At 40.4% G+C, this 21,251-nt stretch overlaps 1 protein-coding gene across 1 annotated transcript; it reads right to left on the bottom strand.

The window, feature by feature from the left end:
• Positions 1-1,847: 1,847 nt before the first annotated feature.
• On the bottom strand, positions 1,848-19,997 carry mmut (methylmalonyl CoA mutase). Its single transcript, XM_081602350.1, has 13 exons — positions 19,865-19,997; positions 18,722-19,154; positions 14,910-15,277; positions 14,676-14,833; positions 13,409-13,580; positions 13,070-13,318; positions 12,251-12,362; positions 8,595-8,710; positions 6,653-6,768; positions 4,527-4,658; positions 4,296-4,443; positions 3,042-3,209; positions 1,848-2,451 (listed from the first exon to the last, which is right to left on the bottom strand). Exons 2-13 carry the CDS (start codon positions 19,116-19,118, stop codon positions 2,323-2,325), a joined length of 2,265 nt encoding a protein of 754 aa, XP_081458476.1. The 5' UTR covers positions 19,119-19,154; positions 19,865-19,997; the 3' UTR covers positions 1,848-2,322.
• Between the last annotated feature and the right edge of the window lie 1,254 nt (positions 19,998-21,251).

Here is a 21,251-nt window from a genome sequence, read left to right as displayed (position 1 = left end):
AAAATATGTAAGCTGCTTCAAAGAAGTGGCAGGTCAGGAGAAGAAAAGGACAACCAGATGCCATTTTTCACATTCTCAGCCACACCACAGGCGAGCGAGGGAACGCAGCATTTAAAAAGCCTCAAGTCTCACTTATCATGCTGCACTGTGAATCCGGAGAATGGTTGCAACACATTTGTGCCACGTCTGCCAGATTATTAGATGCGAACATAGCATTAGTGTTTTCACTTCGAGGTTAGGAACTTTATATTCTGAGTGGAATGGATAGGAAAGTTGGACATTATCTCCATACGCTACACGGCCACCGTCTACAATCCAGACTGCTTCTGCAAACATCTTGTGAAAGAATGGGTCGCCCTAAGGAGCTCACGTTACCTCGCTTTTAAGTATTCCTCGGTCAGCTCAGCTGTTAGTGGTGTTATAACAGACCAGGAAGGATTAGGAACGACAGAAACTCGGCCTGAAAGAGGCGAGCCTTGTGAAATCGCAAAAGTGGGATCAGAGGAAGGAAGGAGTTCTGCCTGAGTACAAACGGAGCGTTTACTGGAGGGGATTGCTGATCGAGCAGCTAAATGTAACCCTTACGTCATCAAAAAGTAATTCGCGTAAAAGGAGCGCTTACTGCTTCAGGATCATTTCATCCCAATGGATGACCGTTTCCGGCTCCGACATGATTGCTAAAAAGCAAGGACCACAGGGACGTGGATGAGGAAGTGGAGCGGTCTGCACAATCCTGACCTCAAGCAGACAGAACGTCGGCCGGAGGAGAGACCGCTTCATCCGACGTCAGAGTCCGACCTCGCACATTACACAAACGCACCCGTGAACCTTGTGGAACGCCACTTTTGTTTACGCCAACAGGCCAGTAGCTCTAAAGCTAATCATGATTTCATCAAAGTAAAGAGGCTGAAGGGGAAAACACATCAGCAGAGTTCGACACGGGTCATAAGACAGGAATATTACGTTTAATTATAACAAACAACACTGTGCACAACATTCACCGCTCAAGCTCAGCTTCGTTCTGTTTATTTGCGTGAATAATTTTCAAGAATAACCAGCGGTTAAAATGTGTACTTTGGGTATAGATCAAAGTATAGATCATTGGACACATTAGCACACAGGCGTGCTAAGAATTAAAACACTTATGTTACTCATTACAACTACACTGCTCTTGGCTTGTGAGACTCATTTACTGCAGCTGATGTATTGTCTGGTTTCAACAGAGCTCAACCTTCAAAATAAAAAGCTCTATTAGATTCACTTGTCAACAGCTTGGCAGCATGAAAAACGTAGCTGTGTAGTTTTTGCACATCCTGCTGGATGGAAGCGTTTGGGAAACAAGTGACCTTACTTTGCTTTCAGTTTGCATTTTGTTCAGTAAATCTGTCTGGAAAAATTATTGCATTTAACCTTCTGTGTGGTGTATGTCTGTATCTGTGAACGCAATATGAGCTGCTTTGACAATGTTACTTTTATTTATTTGTTCTATCCTTTGAAAAAAAAAAAGATACAACTCCCCACAGTAAATAGTGCAGAATTTTACTTGAAATTTGATTTGTGTGCAATATCATCTTCTCCCCCCCCGCCCCCCCCTGAATCTGTTGAACATTTTATTTAGCAATTTGTGAATGTAAAGCTTCGATTTTTGAGCATTTTTATGTGCACAAGTTATTGGTCATATTAATGAATAAACACGTAATGAATACAGACGTCGACTCTAATTACATAACATAACCTGTTGGCCATAAACAGAAATATGTACATGTTGAACAAAGAAGAAATCTCACAATATATCCAATATAAATCCCAGTAAAGAATGAGGCGGTTGAAGTGACGGAGAGCACTGCCAAAGTTACAAAAAAAACTTTATTCCAAGCAAAGTGTCTAAGCAGGATGTAGATCACATATAGAAAAGAATCACATTCAAACTGTTTTCAACACGGTGATCATTAATGCTTTTCTCTGAACAATACTTTTAATCGCTTTTAAACATGCAGGAGCAATAATAAAATGAAACACACACTGACCTTGACACTAAAAGTCCTTAGAGTGATCTAAGGAGGAGAGAATTATAAAGGAGGACACTTGATTTCGGTTTCTATCTACACATGGCGACTCCTCTGACTTTAATTACACTCTGCTAAGAAACGGCAGAATGTTATTACACTGCAGGTCTACACCGCCGTCAGATGACAAGTATTTCATTAACCTCATTTCTGAAGCATCCAAGATGTGCAGGGAATGAAATTCACATAGTGTGACACAAAGTTTAAATGGAAAAAAAACAACGCTGATCATGAAAAACAGCATTTTGTGTTTTTCTTACATGGCTTGTCGTATTTTCTCCAGGCTCTTTTCAATATTGTCAATAACTTCGACTGCAGCTTGAGGAATCCTGGTTCCTGGACCAAAGATGGCGCACACGCCGCTCTGATAGAGGAATTCATAGTCCTACAAAGGCGCAGAGACACAGGTCAGAGTCAGGTTTTAACAGATTTCTGACCTTAACCATGGGGGATACATTCATTTTCTTATAAAAAAACTGACAGAAATATAACAACTCTACGTAACTCTTAACTCTTTTGCGTTCTTTTCATGAATGCTTTGGCTGACTCTAGTACTCGCCTCATTAAATCGAGTTTTACTACAAGCCATATCGATCACCACACATTTCTACTACAACTTGACATGTAAGTGAGGCTGAGGCAGCATAGTAGGAGTAAAAAACACCGCCACCTGCAGGTGGGCATTAGCAATCACTAAAACTCAGCGTTTCTGACTATTTTTGTGGAATAAACTCAGAATTTTGCATTAGGGCAAAAAATGTGGGGATCCGTTGCAGAATCACAAAAAAACTGGAGGAACTGACTTATGGTAAATGGAGTGAATTTACATAGTGCCATTCCAGGTACTGATATAATCTTTGCCTGGATCAGCAAAATTACTGTGAAACTGCAGCCCTGGTTCTTCTGGACTTTAACTAGGACTTTTCCAAACAAAGTAAGCGTTAAAACTTGGCGAAAACACAACCCAGAAGTTACTTGTGGTGGGATGACTCCTCCGCAAATGACCAGGATATCTGGCCTGTCGAGCTTTCGTAGCTCTTTGATGAGCTCTGGCACCAGGGTCTTGTGTCCTGCTGCCAACGTGCTGACCCCAACGCAGTGAACGTCCGCGTCCACCGCCTGCTGGGCCACCTCCCGGGGAGTCTGATGGAAGAGCAAGCTTGCAACTTAAGAACAGACAACAATAACAACAACAACAAAAAAAGACGCAATAAAGCCGCACCACAGAGTACAAATAAAGGATTTCTTTCTAATCATGTGTGAGGTTTGCTCCTCTCTCTGACAAGATTTTTAAAAATATGCGTTTAATATCTTTCTTAACTGCAAATGTTTCTCTACCAAATAAATAAAAGCCGCCTCTCTCAGGAGGGGGACGGAAAGCAAGAGGCATCAACCAAAACAATACAGTTCCTGAGGAGAGCTGTGCTGTGAGCAAACACTTCATCTTATGTCGTCTTTCTATCCGCGCCGCCAGAGGCTGATCAGTGGTGGGAAGCAGCAAACCTGTTGTTATTCTCCCTTCGCTTCTGGATGGATGAATGGATGAACGAATTAGACAGACACGAGGAAGCTTGTGCGAATTAGCTCATAAATGCAGTTGCCGTGTCAGATTTTAACATCAAAAAGGTTTCGTTCTAGCTTCCCCTCAATGTCATATAACAGAAAAATGTGCAGATTGCTACCATAAATTAATACCTTAAATTAGCCTTTTCAACTGGCTAACAGGTAGCATAAAGCAGATTTGTTTAACTCCTTCATCAAGCAAAAGCTATTGTGTAATGTTCACCACTGAAACCTGTCATAAGCTGCATTTCCTTCAACCATTAATCATTTGCGCAAATTGGAATTACGAAAGTAAATTTGCTTCATGGAAACATGGCAATAAAAAAAAACACAACAAAACATGTTTTTCAATAAAAAGTTCTTGCGCTAGGATGAGGTCGTTTCCTGTCCGTGTCAAACCTGGTTCATTTCGCAATGGAAACACTTTTTTCGCGTCGCACGTGATCAAAAACCAGATGTTGCTACTGGCGGAAACGACAAAGAAGACGACAGGAAGCGGTAGGAGGACGATGGCGTGGCACGGTTTTTTAAGGACTTATTGCGTGAACAAACGCATTCGAGTGTGACTAGCGGACCATCTCCAAAGTTTTGTGCACATTTGTAATGGAACGAAGCTGCGGTAGCAGAGATTAGCCATAGCGAATACAGATAAGAAGAATCGCTGACCTGAAACAGCGGTCCAATGTCAACATCGAACCCCAAGTCGGCAAAGCCCGTGGCGATGACCTTGGCACCCCTGTCGTGGCCATCCTGTCCCATCTTTGCCACCAGTAAACGAGGGTTCCTGCCCTCGTGTCTCTTAAACTCTGTAACTCTTAATTGTTAAAAAAAAAAGAAAGATATAAGACTCAACCTGCCATGTAGACGGCCGTTAAGAGAACGGGGGTGGTTTTCTACCTGTTGTTGGCCAGAGCGATCTCCTCGTGCTCTCCGAACTCGCTGCGGTACGCCCCGCTCACCATCCTGGTGCTGGCCTTGTGCTCACCAAACACTTTCTTCATTGCGCCGGTTATTTCACCGACGGAGCATCTACGTAAAAACGACCACATTGACTATCGCTCAGCTTCCCCTTCTCCCACTGAAATTCAATAAAGACAACCGTTTCCAAAAGAGGATTTTGTGTTTTGCTGGATTTTCCTTTTTCCCCCATTTCAATTACGTTTGCAGAAAGGACTTCAGTCTGAGGGTTGCATAATAGAGTTTTATAGAATTAAACCAATAACACAAAGAGGGTCGGGTTGCCTGTACAAATGTAAAGACCACTAAATACGTCTTGTGCACGGCTTCTCAGCATTTCATCAGCAGGATTGGCTGAATATGATGCATCTAGTTCATGTATTTATATTGACAAATCTCCCTTCAGAACCCAGTTTTTTCACATCTTCTGGAAATTGAAAGATATTTAGATCCTAAAATATTGCAATATGAATCATTTCTATGGTAGAAGAGCAGATACGGGCCTCTTTGGATAAAACTAATAGTGTAGAAATGAACCTGAGTTCTGTACAAATGGAAATCCCTTTAATAGAAATTCATGTTTTATCAATTAATTAAACAATGCAAGTATGAACAATCATTCTGTTTAACAATGTTCCTATTTAAGGAAAACAAGATCTTGAGACGGATCTTAATGAAAGTAAAAATCCATCTGGGAATTAGATAAAAGTCAGTCCTTTATCACAGTGAGGCTCAAGGGGATCACTTATTAAAAAAACATCAAGATGAGTTAATGTCGTTAGCCCATATTGGTAGGAGATGGACATTGAAACGCCGAACAATACCCGCTAAAGGAAATATAAGAAAGGAAAATAGCAATGGGTGAATTGCTTTTACAGAGAATATTATCTCCTTTACATTGGAAGAAAATCAGTCCGACAGAGAGCTAGAAATAACAGCCCGAGGTCTGAGCCTACTGAGGAAAATACCGTGATCCACAGAGTCCAATGCTGCGCTGAAGGTCAGTAATGCAAGTGTAGAACAATTCCAGTCATCTGCAGCGATCAAAAGATCATTATGTGCACGTAGAGGTGCAGTTTTAGTAGAATGTGGCTTCTGAAACCCTGATTGCTAAGAATCAGAAAACTGAGACTTTCCAGGAAAGATCAAATAAGATCTTCTCCGACTATGAACAGCAGCTTTGAGACTTCGACATAGTTACAAACCTGCATCCAAATTTAACATTTAAGTGAACACTGAAGTGTTCCCTTTATTTTTTTGAGCAGTATATATATATATATATATATATATATATATATATATATATATATACTGCTCAAAAAAATAAAGGGAACACTTAAACAACACAATATAACTCCAAGTAAATTAAACTTCTGTGAAATCAAACTGTCCACTTAGGAAGCAACACTAATTGACCCGACGAGGGTCCCTGTTGTCAATCAGTGTTTCTTCCTAAGTGGACAGTTTGATTTCACAGAAGTTTGATTTACTTGGAGTTATATTGTGTTGTTTAAGTGTTTATTTTTTTTTGCAGTGTGTGTATATATATATATATATATATATATATATATATATATATATATATATATATATGTATATCTCTAGACATTAGACTACTCGGAGCTTTGCAACAGAGCCACATTTCAGTCATTCACACTCAAAAACACACACAGACGCCTTTCAGACTGCAACTGATTACTAATATACATCTAAACATCTAGACATCTAATTATGAGGTTAGTTCATTAAAATAACATCTGGGAATGTTTAAAAAGAGGTGGTTTGAGGTGACTCTCCCTGGTGAGTTTATCACCATCTATATGCAACATGAAAATTAAGCCCCCTTGACTTAAGTGCCTCTTTAACTACAGCTTCTGGAGAGAGGACGTGAATGACTGTGTTACTTTATGAGTCAGCAAATGCCAGTTATTTATCATCAGATCGTCACATTTGCTGAAATTACACAGGTGGCGAAAACTCTACACCAAGACGAATGAAAGTGCTCTGGATGCACTAAGCGTACCTTCCAACATTAACAAAGTTTGTTCTGGCGGAGCGGTTCTGACCTGGCCCGGGCTGCCTCCACTGCCAGGGCGAGAAGGTTGCCCTCCCTGGTTCGGGAACACTCTTCAATAGCTGCCAGGCACTTCTTCGCTACCTCGGGATCACGACTTTCTTTCACCTAAAATAAAATAGAAAGCTGGTGAGAATGAAATAAACGGGGAAGCTACAGATAAAGAAAGAACCTGAAAGAAAGCCACTATACTCTGTGGCTTTCTTTCAGGGAGAAAAGCACAAAGAAGGTTTTCTGGGAACTGAAAAGCAAACTAAATATCAATTGTTTTAAAAAAAATATCCTTGAGATAGACAATTTACAAAATTATTGTCACATGATGTCAGGTTTGATAAAAGTGGTTCAAAACGGTAATTTAATGTTATGCAAGAGTCTGGTTACAGAGGGAGTGCACACCACCTGTGATTTCTAACATGATTGAAATTAATGTTAATCCATGTTATTGTCACCCATTTCTAAAATGTCATTATTCTTTTTGTACAGTTTGATGAATGGGTTTACTGATGAGCACTGTTAAAATTCTGCTTTCTTTTTAGATCACGGAAATGTTTCAAAAACAACGTCGGGCACTATAGAGAACCAGTTAGGGAGTGTATTAGTGATTCTTCTTCCTAATTACCTAGAAATATACCAGAAACGCCTTCATTTTAAATATTGTGTTATTAAATTTTTTCATTATGAAGACATTTCAATAGAGAGAGATGGAGGAATGATTTGTGGTCTTACAAAACGCACAAATTGATGGTTTGACAGACAGATGAACCAATTAATGTTTAGCTGAACTTTTCATCAGTTTGTTATCCGATTTGACAACCACATGGAGAAACTGATGGCTGGTTGGCTGGACATACAACTTGTAAGCCACGGGATGGTTATTATCGTTTTATATTTTTATTTAACCAGTGATTAATTAAATTCCACTCCCTCTACCTGGTGATTGTGAACTGTCTAATACGAAACTGTTTTACAAACCCCAACAACTCATACTGTCGGCCTGGGTTCACGGTGACAACCGAAGCGTTTTCACCAGGGCTGCGCCGATAAACAGGCCTCAGTTTCCTTCATTTTGGATGATCGGCGATCGTCCGATAAATGAGAAGCAGAGCTTTTCCGCCTTAGCAAAGGTCTAGAAATCAGCCGGTTTCCAACAGTCACCCTATTGTTGTCAACTTAGTGAATTTGTCCAAGACAGAGAAAGGAAGAAAAAAAAGACTTTCCTCAAATTTCACTGACGAGTGCAATCTCTCCTTTGTTCTTTTTTCTAATACCCAGGGCTTTACAACTCATCTGTGTCCAGCACTGCTGTGATATTAAAAAATATCTGGCTGCCATTATATGACAGCAAATTCATACTCTTAAAATGTGTGCACAGTAGAACATTAGTTTTAGTCCATTTTTGCTTTGCTGTTGGTTGAAATGATTATCAAAGTTTGGGACATAAATCAAATATTTCTGCAGGGCAAACAGTTTATGTGCCGAGTTCAAAATTCATCTGTTTCAAGCACGGAGCTCGGAGCACAGACTGTTCATAGCGCTACATAACACTGTTTTCTCAAACTAAGAATAAAAAAACCTTTGAAATTTTTCCGGAAAATGGAAACCCTAAAGGAGGCTGTCAGATGAAGTCAAACAATAAAGCTTTGAAGACAAAACCTGGACATAGAAAACAACATGAACCTCGACATGTTTCACAAAAGACAAGATGAACAGAAAATGTCTTAACTTGTTGGTATTGTGCGCATAATGATTCATCATGCGTTTGAAACATTTCCATGACATGACTGCAGAAGAAGGGTTTTTTATTTTTTAACTAAAATGCTTCACCGTTTTTAGACATGACCCTCTGAATACAACCTGTGGTCCTCCACCACTTTTCTTTGAGCGGTGTAATCTTCCCGGCCGCACGGTGCGTTCAAGTCAATTGCATGACTGACCTTATTCAGTTTCTCAATCTGCTTCTGGCGTACTATGGTATTATCTATGGCGAGCACCTCCACGGTCTCCTCTTTTTCCAGGCGGTACTTGTTCACACCAACAATCACCTCTGACCCTAAAGAAAGGGAAAAAAAAAACATACAAAAGGCATTCATGTGCAGGAGCCTCAACAGATTAGATTGGACCAGCTGAAGGGAGACCGTCTTAAATCGTTGACAATAAAGCTGGTGATTTGCATCCTGTTGTTCTGGCTGGTTGTTTTCAAACAACAAAAAAAAGCTGCTTTGTTGCCATCTCCCTAATTAATTCAAAATAATTTATTATTTGACATCTAAACTGAGCATTAAAGTACAACAGGAGAACATTTTTATTAGATATTACACAAACTCAAAACATCGGTGTGCTGCTCTGCTGTTGCCAGTTTTAAGTTACGGATGTTCATATCTAACTACAGGGCAAATTCACGACATTCTACAATTATCTATGTTAAGCAGTACAATAGAATAAAGTAGAAATATCCTTAAGGGGCCCTCAGCAAGGTCATCCAGCAGCAAGAAACATACAAAAAAGTAATATTAGAGACTCTATATTCTATATTTTTCTGTAATTCCAAACAGAGACAACAATTGTAACTGTGATATTGAGTATTGTGAATTATTTTCAGCAAGAGTTATAAGACGATTGACGATTTAAGAAGCAATTTCATCCTAAATGTCCAACTTAGTTTGATCGTAGGTCCTTCCTCCCAGTGACTGTTAGACTCCATAATCATAGCTGTTCCCAACGAACCCAAAGTAATGTATATTTGACCTTACTTTACAGTGCCTTATTAGTTATTTCTATGTATATCTCTGTTTTTCGTTGAATGTCCCCACAGAGGGATGCTAATTGATATTTCTATTCTGCTCTCCATCTTTGTTTTGGTAAATGCCACATTACTGCCATTATTTTTCTACTTTATTATACGGTTAGGCTCTCATACTAAAACATCCCGAGTTACTGATACAAATTGACACTTTAAAACGGTTGAAGATGAAGAAAAGAAAAGCATGGACGGGTTATGTAACTGTTCAGACAGGCGTATCGCTAAGCTGAAGGCTTAAAATATGTTCAGTGAGAATCCAGATCTTGTCAAATTGGTCAGTTTAATCTCAAATAGAGCTTAAATGATCTTTAAAGACTGAGATGAGACATGATTTATAACAGCCCATGAATGTGGGAGGGAGGGGCAGCAGTCTTCCATCTGAGCAATATATATATATGTATAAAGAAAAGAGCCCAATGGCTTCTGCAAAGGAAAATGTTTATCTTTCTCACTCACTGTACGACATACAAATTTAGATTTAAAATTATTTTTATCAAGCTAAAAGGGTTGGAACAGAGCCAGGCATCACTTGTACGAAACAACGTTAAAAATGACCTTATTTAATAAAAAGCAAAAATTGAAAAACAACACAAAAATCATCTCTACTCATCTCAATAATCAATAGACAACTTTGCATCGGCATTGCAGCAACAAAACCCTTCCTGTAATAGCTGGCCAGGTTGGCAATATAAAAAAATAACTTAAAACCTAAATCTGCCAAGGTTATAAATGTAAATCTTAAATGTACGCTTAACAGAAATGATTGTTTTTCCATTTATATTAAATATTGAGGAAGGCTTAAGGCATTCAAAATTCTTAGATGTGATTTCTAAAAGCATTTTACCATTCAGTCCTTCAGTACTAAATCCAAAGGGATCAAAAGACAATCAGGATTCAAGGTCCAACAAAACAGAAAGAAGAAAAAAAAACAACAAGGTGACTCAGAAAAGCTAACAAATATTAACGATAAGAGTTCAGTAAACTGACTTACAGAAAGACAAACTGCTGCAGAGAAGAGCAGATGCAAGTCTCAATTATTCATCGTTATAGTAACTGGATTATGCTCACAACGCAGCAAAAGACAGTAAGGTAGGATCACAAGATGACGTATAATCTGTGTCTGCCGGAGCAGCACTTTGCAAATGTCATTCACGTCACTAATGATTTGAAAGCTCAGTAAGTGCTTCTTGAAACAGAAAAATTAATCTTACCGAACAAATAATGTGAACTGGGCACCATCAGAAAACCTCCTCTTATTTATGGTGTGATTTTCTAACTGGAAGGGAACAACTCAATCACATTTAAGTTTGGACGTTGATTAGACCACATCAAAAGATTATTTTACGCCAGTCTACTAGATTATTGTCTCGCTGCATAACTTGGATTCATTTAAGGTCTCGATTTGCCAGCTGGACATTTTTCTTAAGGATTTCTACTGGAGAGCAGAATTCATAGTTCGAACAATTCGTGGCAACTTGCCCAGATCATGAAACAGCAAAGCAGCCGCAAAGAGTTCACCAGTCCCTCCATGTTTTCCCCACATATGGATAACGTCTCTCACTGTGACGTCACTTTCCAGACAGATGCAAACAACTTATCATCTGTTCTTGAATTTGTTCAGATTGAGGTCTGATGTGTTGCTTATTTTATCCCACTTTTCGTTTTCAGACGGGTACTGTCCGAAAAAATCTTGATTCTATAATTCTGGTGTTAATTAGAACTGGTTTGCTGATAAAATTTGACAAAACAAAAAAAAAGTGGTTCACCGTGTTTAAATCGTGATTCAACAAAAGCGATCAATGACTTTTCCCACAAAGGGTCAGGACAGTTAGGATAGCTTCTTCCCCAATAAGTGAAAACCGCATTTCGCATCTTCTCAGGCTAACCTTGTCTGCTACCAAAGTTTGTTTGATTCCATTTTTACAGCACAGAATAAAACTTTCAGTAGGAAGCTAATGGGGAAGAGCCCATCTGGAGGATCATAAATTATTTTAGGTGTCTATGCAAAAGCCCTGCAAAGCAAAAAAGTTTAAAGTGCATGCCAGGGGGGATTACAGAGAGACATTTTAAGTGAGAATAAAACCATAACTTTGAAGTTCTTAGGCAGAAAAGGACAGGCCGAGCCAATATTCACAGCATGCAGATATTGCAAGCTGTGAATTTCATTCTGGGGTCATTTCAACAAGCAGTCAGTGAATACATCAGCCGCTGCTCACAGAAGGTTTCCCCCGTTTGTACTTTAATTGAAAAAAACAGATATAAGCGATAACATTGAAAATTGCAAATGACTGAATAGATGGTGCTTCATGGAAGTCACCAAAAGAAAAACTTTTGGCTTAGAGTTAAAGGATTTGTGTGCATTTCTGCATGCATTTGTGTGCTGGGTACTTGTTAAAATGAAATGCTAAAGGAGACATCATTTAGTAACTGCGTCGGTCGGCAACCATCATGGCGGCTTTCTGATTTGCTTCAAGCCCTTTTCCATTTTTATTATTTTCAAACAGAAATTTAAAAAAAAAAATTATTAAATATTTAAGAAACATGCTAAATGCTAAAACATAGAGCAACAGAAGTCATGATTCATTTTGGTAACGTTATGAAACTTTAATTTTTGCATGCCACTGTAGAATCATAAACTATACATCAGCAAGGTTTTCATAGTCGCACTGCTACTTTAAGTCGGCTCGCTGCAGACAGACAACTTTGTGGTAGTGGAACAGAGGAGGAAGTGAAAATAGACAAGAATGAGAGGTTTAAAGTGAAGATGATGAAAATGTCTCGGTGTGATACCTGAGTCGATGCGGGCCTGTCTCCGTGCAGCGCATTCCTCAATCCGTAGTTTTGGGATTCCCTCTGCCACGGCTCTGGCCATGCCTCCCATCTCTTCTATCTCTTTAATGAACTGCAGAAACACAGACAGAGCCAGTGATCAGTGGGAACTGGCAGGCTAAGGGTGCATTGAGACCACTTTAATCAAATTCCAATTTATCTAGGAAATCCAGTTTGGTTGGGGAGGTGTGAATGCGCAATCGAACGCAGACCTGAAAAGCAAACTCTGGTCCGCCTAACAACTGCGGGCTATTAAAGTGAACTCTGGCCCGGTTTGAATGTTGGTACAATTAGACCAGAAACAGCTCCAAAAGCAGGAAGCAAACTGATGTAAAGCGCAGGGCATTCTGGGTAAATAGAACTTAAACAAACGCGTGAGTATAGCACTACACGGAGAAATGGCTTGTGGTCTGTTACCAGAGACAAAAGAGAAACACCGCAACCGCTAAAAATCTACTCCATTTTTGTTTACATTTTGTGAAGGAGGAAGTTGCACTCATGTCTTCTGAGGTTTTTGTGTCGTTTCCCCCAGTAGTTCTTGGTGCAGCGTCACCACAGGTAAGGAAGGGAACGGGTTTTTCAATTCGTTTGGATCGTTTGACACATCACAGTAACAAATGTAACAAATGTTGTAATTTTGGTCCCCAATTGAACCGAGTCTATCAGGTGTTTAAACACCCTAGTTGCAACAACATCAAATGTCTTTACTGATAAGAGAGATAAAATGTATTTAACAAGGTGCAGTCAAACTTCAAGAGTTGAGAACAACCTCCACAATACCTTCAGGGCCGTGTTATAAACATCGTCGGTGAGCGCCTCCATCATGAACGAGCCGCCCCAGGGATCTGCCACTTTAGGGATGCCCGACTCCTCCTGGATGATAATCTGGGTGTTTCTGGCGATGCGAGCGCTCTTCACCGTCGGCAACCCCAGGGCTTCGTCGAAGGAGTTGGTGTGAAGTGACTGGGTGCCTCCGAACACAGCAGCCATGGCTTCGATCACCGTGCGGATCACGTTGTTGTAGGGATCCTGAGAAAGGAGGTGCAGGGGAAAGCTGCGGCTTTGAACTCATCGCTAGACGACGCTTGGATCTTGGTTGAATGCGAGGGATTCGCTCACCTGTTCAGTGAGTGACCAGCCTGAGGTCTGGCAGTGCGTGCGCAAGAGGAGAGACTTGGGGTTCTTGGGCTGGAAGTTTTCTTTAATGAGCGTGGCCCATAACCTCCTGGCCGCCCTCAGCTTTGCTATTTCCATGTAGAAGTTCATCCCTATGCCCCAGAAGAATGACAACCTGGCAACAAAGAAAAGGACAAAAATTTAAGGAAACATATTTCATATATCTCAATGAATCTGTGACTTTGTTCACGACAACAGCCCTGCAGGAATAAGTAGTCCTGCAGAGTATGAGACTGAATAACCACAAATGCCACACATGTGAAATAGAAAAATCCTATTAAAATACATTGAACTTTGTGGTTGTAATGTGACAAAACGTAAAAAAAATTCTATTTTGGATATAAGATCATCAGGGTTCCTGACATTAACAGCCAGGAATTCCTGAGATCTATTCGTGAAAACAAGACACATTGGCACCATGACACAACATGATGGAGGTTAGTGAAGGACATGCACATGAAAAAAGATGATCTAACACATGTTTACAGAAAATATGAAAACATTCATAATGTGATGTAGCCCATATCCAGTAAACAAAAGAAAAACCCATCTGTGACTAACTACAATTGCAACACCAGCCTTCAAATGCTAATCAGCACAGATGATGTTCGATGTTAGAAAAGTGTTAAATCCGACTGTAATTTAATGTGAGAAAAAAAAAATCTGACATACGAAGAGATAAGAATGAACAGAACATTGCATCGACCCGAATGAATCCACAGTGATTCAAAGAAGTTATCTTTAAGGGACGTCTCCGAAGACACAATGCTCGCCGGCAGGTGAAAATCTGGTTAGTTAGAAACGGTTTCAGCCATCTGCCTTCTCTACAATGACTAACTGCATGACTTAGAAGCTGCTGGGGTGCAGCTTTTGTGTGCTTTGAAAAGCAATGTTTGTCGGCAGATCTATTGTCAACATTGATTCTGGGTTTATCGTGGCGCCACGTGAAAACACTGAATACCTCCCAGTTGGTGTGCAGCATCTGGTTGGTTTGTGTGCAATTTGCCATTCAGATTGCTCGGTTATTTTATAAAGAAAGAAGCAAAGAAAGACACAGTGCAGTTGGGTATGTAGTGCAGATGCATTTTTTATCATAAAGTCTTGGTTTCGGCTTCTTAGGGTCTGTCTCAATCATACAGAGATGTCTTAAAATTTTTCTACAACGTATTAACATTACCATTTCGATCAAATTTAAATCACACACACACACCTTGGAGCAAACTCATCGATGGTTAGACCTGCTTTCAGACCTGTCCGGCAGTACTCCAGGCCGTTAGCGATGGTGTAAGCTACTTCTAAAATAGCATCTGCACCGGCCTCTTGAAGATGGTAGCCGCTGATGGATATGGAGTTGAATTTAGGCATATGCTGAAAACAAAGCAAAAGAAAACCTGTAAAAATAAATCCATGAAAAGCATAATCACAGGAGCAGTGTTGTTCATACCCTTGAGGTATACGCAAAGATGTCCGCAATGGCGTGCATGGATGGTTCCGGAGGGAAAATGTAGGTGTTGCGCACCATGAACTCCTTTAGAATATCATTCTGAATGGTGCCTGTTAGTTTTTCTTTGGCCACTCCCTGTTCCTCCCCGGTGACGATAAACATGGCCAACACTGGGATAACGGCTCCGTTCATCGTCATCGACACAGACATCTTTTCTAGGGGGATTCCGTCGAAGAGCATCTTCATGTCCTCCACGGTGTCGATAGCCACTCCGGCCATCCCCACGTCCCCGTGGACTCGGGGATTGTCTGAGTCGTAGCCACGGTGGGTCGGGAGGTCAAACGCCACAGACAGACCCTGCTGACCCGCTGAAACGGAAAGGATGAGACGGATTGTAGGTGAGAGGAAAGAGGAACATTTTTAGGTTTGTGCATAGGAACTCAGACTATTGGCGAATTGAAGGTGATAAATGTCTGTTGGATGAGTAACTCAAATTTATATGCATTTTATTGCATATAAAATGCAATAAAATGGTCTAAAATTGACCAATACAATATGTAACAATGGCAGAGTATTAGGGTCATTGCAGATAGAAGGATAAATTTAAACAAAGTAAACTCTATCACATCTGGATCACTTTCCACACTGACTTTCTTCTCACCACCAAAGACCAGACATGTCGAGTGTGTTACTGCTAATTCCCCCTAATGTGGATCTCTGCAGCTCCTCCAAAATCACCATGGACCTCTTGACTACTTCTCTGAATAACTCCCTTCTTTCCAGGCCTATAGTTTGGATGAGCAGTTATGGCATTAATACAGATATGTCATTTAATGCGTCGAAGTTGGCTCAGATGAAAGTGGCACTTTCCGGCATCTGTAAACTATACCTAAGTAGGAACCAGACTTATGAATACATAGTAATATTGGTTTTCTCAAGCAGTTTTGAGATAAGTAAAAGCATTTAAAACAAAAATGTTTTTGCTTCGAACAACGTCCCTCATTTATAACTCATAGGTCAGAGACAAGACGACTGTCTGCTGAAATAATACGGACGTCACGCTGCTACCTTAAAGCTGACCTTGCAGGAACATCGTGTCAAACTACGTTGATCAAAGTGCTGAGCTCCGACATCTTCAGTTGCCCCGTGGTGAACATTCCAGCTCCATCAAATCACAAACTTAACAGGCTTTTTGCCCCAGAACTGAACACTGTCAAAGCTTGGCAACGCCAACCTGAAGCCGTGACTCGCAGCGATACCTAGTTACAGCTACACGTCTATGTGAACATACATCAACTGCATCACTGCGGACTATTAGGTCCAGAACTGGATGAAAACTGAAAATTATGATCAGCAAAAAAAAAAAAGATAAACATTTTCTTGCCCTGGAAAATATTTTTATTACAGCAGATAAACCCAGAAAATTGTTAGAAAATTGTCTGTTTCTGCAGTCTCGTGTTGCTATTATTTATTCCTCATTTTATTAAGTCTTTTTGATGTCATATAAATAAATGCAATATTGCAAAATATTCCAGTTATTTTTGCTTTGAAACTTCTGGTTGGATTCTTCATGATGTTATTGGAAATTTTCCATCTCTGCTCATCTCCTGTGCAGCAGGATGTACTTTGGTCATTTTGTGCACAATTACTGACCCAGTGCCACAGGAAGCCAATGAGCATTTTGGGTCAGAATTTTATTTTATTTTTTAGCTGATGTCACAAACTGAAGAGTACGAAAAGCTTTGTAACACCCATCCATCTATTATCTTACACACTTATTTCTAATGGGGTGGTGAGGGAAGCTGGTGCCTATTTCCAGCTGTCACCCTGGACAGGTCACCAGTCCATCATAGGGCAGCTTCGTAACACATTCTGCCCAAAAACGGCTTTTTGGAAAAGCCATTTCAAGCCTTTGTTTGTAGCAAATCCATGCATATATAGTCGGTCTCTAATGTATAGTAAGAAACATTTACATATTTTACTGGGTACAATATTAGTGTTGAACACAGAGAGTTTTGGAAGCATTGTGATGACAGAATGACGGAAAACTGAGCTTTATTTTCATATAAGGCACTGGATTTTATTGAGGAGTCCGAGAGTAATGGTGCTGAATGCAAACACTGCTCACACATTTTGAGGTTGCTGGGTTTTTTTGGGAGAAAATTTTGGAAACAACAAATTATTTTTGTGCTACTGTGCTTTGGCTTATGACGTAAATTTACAGTGTAATACATTCAAGCTTGCTTTTGTAAGTTCTGAGATTGTGAAAACTGTATGCACCTTCGATGACTTTTTTTACTTGACAGGACTCCAAACAATAGAAAACTTTACGTGATGAAGAACTACCATCGCGTCTGTTCATTGTAAAGTCTTTTTGTTGACATTTCATTTATGATTTTTTTATTTAAGATCGAATATTTAATCTAAACTGACCCATGCTTTTCCTCCCTGCTTTTAAAATATTATCTATTCATTTTAATGTTATTATTTTAGTCCACTCAAATAATGAAATAAACAAGCAGTAGTCCACACAAACAGCATTATGGGCTCAACCTATAAGTTTTTTTCTCTTTCTCTTTTTTCCCCACAATTACAAACCATCATTACCTAAATTCCCCCCAAAGTAGGGTGTAAAAAGCACAATATAGTTTCAGATAAAACAATTGTAGACCTCAATAATTGCAGAACTCTGAATGTTTTAAGATTTAATATAATGTATCCAAACAGAACCACTTTTATAAGAAACCAACATCCATCCATCCATCCATCCATCCATTTTCTTCCGCTTATCCAGGGTCGGGTCGCGGGGGCAGCAGCTTCAGAAGGGAGGCCCAGACTTCCCTCTCCCCAGCCACTTCTTGTAGCTCCTCCGGGGGAATCCCAAGGCGTTCCCAGGCCAGCTGAGAGACATAGTCCCTCCAGCGTGTCCTGGGTCTTCCCCGAGGCCTCCTCCCGGTGGGACGTGCCCGGAACACCTCACCAGGTAGGCGTCCAGAAGGCATCCTTACCAGATGCCCGAGCCACCTCAACTGGCTCCTCTCGACGTGGAGGAGCAGCGGCTCTACTCTGAGTCCCTCCCAGATGACCGAGCTTCTCACCCTATCTCTAAGGGAGAGCCCAGCCACCCTGCGGAGGAAACTCATTTCGGCCGCTTGTACCCGTGATCTCGTTCTTTCGGTCATGACCCAAAGCTCATGACCATAGATGAGGGTGGGAACGTAGATCGACCGGTAAATCGAGAACTTCGCTTTTTGGCTCAGCTCTCTCTTCACCACGACGGACCGGTACAGCGCCCGCTTCACAGTAGACGCTGCCCCAATCCGCCTGTCGATCTCCCGCTCCCTTCTTCCCTCATTCGTGAACAAGATCCCCAGATACTTAAACTCCTCCACTTGAGGCAGGACGACCCCCCTGACTCGGAGAAGGCACTCTACCCTTTTCTGGCTCAAGACCATGGCCTCGGATTTGGACCCACTCCTCAGCGGCCGGGATGAGGAGTGAAGCGGCCTCATCCCGGCCGCTTCACTCTCGGCTGCGAACCGCTCCAGTGAGAGCTGCAGATCACGTTCCGATGAAGCCAACAGGACCACATCATCCGCAAAAAGCAGAGATGCGATCCTAAGGCCACCAAAACGGATCCCCTCAACACCTTGGCTGCGCCTAGAAATTCTGTCCATAAAAGTAATGAACAGAATCGGTGACAAAGGGCAGCCTTGGCGGACTCCATGCGGAGTCCAACTCTCTCTCTTACATACATGTGGTATGCAAGAAACCACATTTAAGTTAAGTCAACTTAAGGTAAACCAGTTTACCTTTAATGTTGTCCTTGTAGAACTTGTTGCTCTCCTCCACAGTGCTGAAGCCAGCATACTGCCTGATTGTCCAGGGTCTGTAGGTGTACATGGTGGGATAGGGCCCTCTAGTGTATGGAAAGACTCCTGGCAGCTCGTCGGCACGTCCCTCAGAGTCAGCCTGCGTGTACACCGGCTTGATGTTGAGCCCCTCAGGTGTGCGCCAGATCAGATCTTCAGGGTTCTTCCCCTTGAGCTGCTTCTTAGCCAGGCCGGCCCACTCGGCGTTCAGCTTGACCTCGTCCTGACACGACACCGAGGTGTGAATATGTAAGCGGTGTGCCTGGGCTGAGGAGACGCAGGCTACGGCCAGGCGGCGGGCAGCCAGCGCTGCACATGCCCTCTGAGCCGACAACATCCTGACAGCTGGCTCACTCACACACGCATGGGTAACCTGGAGGAACACAGATGGGGTGGAGAAGGAGATATGGTGAAATGTGAGCTTCAAAAAAAAAAAAAAAAAAAAGAATGTTATATATATATATATATTCATGACACACTTTTGCCCTGATGCGCAATAATCATTTCACTTATTTTCATCATAGCTATGTCAAGCGATCAGGTAAAGCTGCCAAAGATGCAGCCAAAATCACTTAATCAGTTTGTCATCCAGGTGAACACTGGACTTCTTGAGGAAGCTGAAGATGGTGTATGTATGTTGTAAGTGTGTTGTGGAGAGTGTAATATTTTTTTTGTCAAAATCTGTTGGGGTAGCAGCTTCAGAATCAGGGACTTAAAAAAGGCTAAATACGCTGATAAGGAAGACAACAACAACAACAACAACAACGTGTCTTCAGTCAAAGGCTTTATGAGACTTACTGACAAAGCGGAATACTGCTGAATACTAATTCGCGTATTGAGAAACGCGACACATTATTAACACTAAAGGAAGCTTGTGTTCTTTCCCATTAAAATACAGGTAAAAGCAAACTATTAGCGTGATGCTAACTGCTAGCCCACGTTTTCTAACGGTAAACGTTAAATATCTATTAACAGCATCTATTAATAGCAGGACCCAAATAGGACATAATAACCCAGCTAATTTCAGCTGTATTTTACGCAACACGGAACATTTCGCAGAGCATTTTGTGGCAAGTTTCTGACCTTGTAGTTTGTTGTGCTGGTTCAAGCTGATGAGAGGCGTGTTTACCGATGTCCAATGAGGCTCAACAACACTCACCCTCAGCCAATCGTGTACGAGAGTCAAAATCGCGAACTTTGATCCATGACACCGGAAGTTAATATTAAAACAGAACTTGTTGAGTTTGAGTTTAGTGTACACTTTATTTAGCAGTAAATCTCAAATTAATCAAGATCATTGCGCCATAATAGCAATCGGGTGTGTCTTAAATTTATTTTATAAATTGAATTTATTTAATTAATATATGGCACTGTAGCAGACCCAATCTATAATAGTTTCTCTGTTTTTCAAAACAGAGAAAATTGCAATTTACAAAGACAGATACGTGTCAACTGTGGATTTTTTGGTGTGTTATAAAAATAAAACCCTTCATTAAGTTTCCCATTTCTAACTCTTGAATTCGTTACCGCCCCCTCCATCAAGTATTTTTTAATTCACAAAAAGCACAAACCATCATACAGTAATCCAAATCTAATTAGAATTCCATAATACGTATTATTGAATTATAAGAAATTATTTGACATTTTCTAAAGATGTACAAATCTTTTTCTCACCTACCTTGAAGCTCAGAGTAAAAGCTTTAATTTTTAAGTTCATTATATCAAACATTGTACTTCTTTTCAGCCTGTTAAAAGTATCTGTAAGGCTTTTGTACACTGCCTACCTGTGGCCACCCTACGTAACAGCAAGCATGTGCAAATTCCAAGTTGGATCCAGTAATACTTTGTGAATCCTCTTTAAAATCTTCCAGAGAAAAACCCTGATCAAAGTTTGTTTCTGCTTTGATCAGCAAAAAACATATTCTGTCTTGTTTTTCCAGGTTTTTCATAGGACAGAAGGTGAGTGAAAAACTGCAAAGGAAAAACCATCACTTTAAAATATAAGAAAATTTGCAATCTGAGAAAAAGAAAAATTAAATGATTCCATAGCTTTTATATTACACATTTATTTGGCAGCTTTGAAATTATTGCAGTTCCATCTTGTTTGGATGTTTATTGGTTCATCTTTTTCACTTGGAAAAAACTTTAAGCTTGTTTTCCTAAAATAATAAAAAAAACATTTAATGTACTGAAAATTCTCCTTATAAATATTGGAATGAGTACATCTTTTCAGTAATACAGGATGCCACGATAGGTAAAATTTGTCGGTCTTTGGCTCAGAAAATAAGCTAGTGTTTTTATTTTACATGAATTTAATACTTTAATAATACTTGAGATATTCTTTTAATTCTAGTAAATATATTCTAGTTTAAAAAAAAAATGTAGCCCCAAATTTCCAGATCTTGATCAGAGCTTTAACTGCAGTATTCTAAGAAACTTGGATTACACAAGATTCACCAAATTGTGCTTC

This window comes from Poecilia reticulata, chromosome 21 (assembly GCF_904066995.2).
Source record: "Poecilia reticulata chromosome 21, P_reticulata-male-v2, whole genome shotgun sequence".
NCBI lineage: Eukaryota > Metazoa > Chordata > Actinopteri > Cyprinodontiformes > Poeciliidae > Poecilia > Poecilia reticulata.
This window is presented reverse-complemented; position numbering and strand designations above follow the sequence as displayed.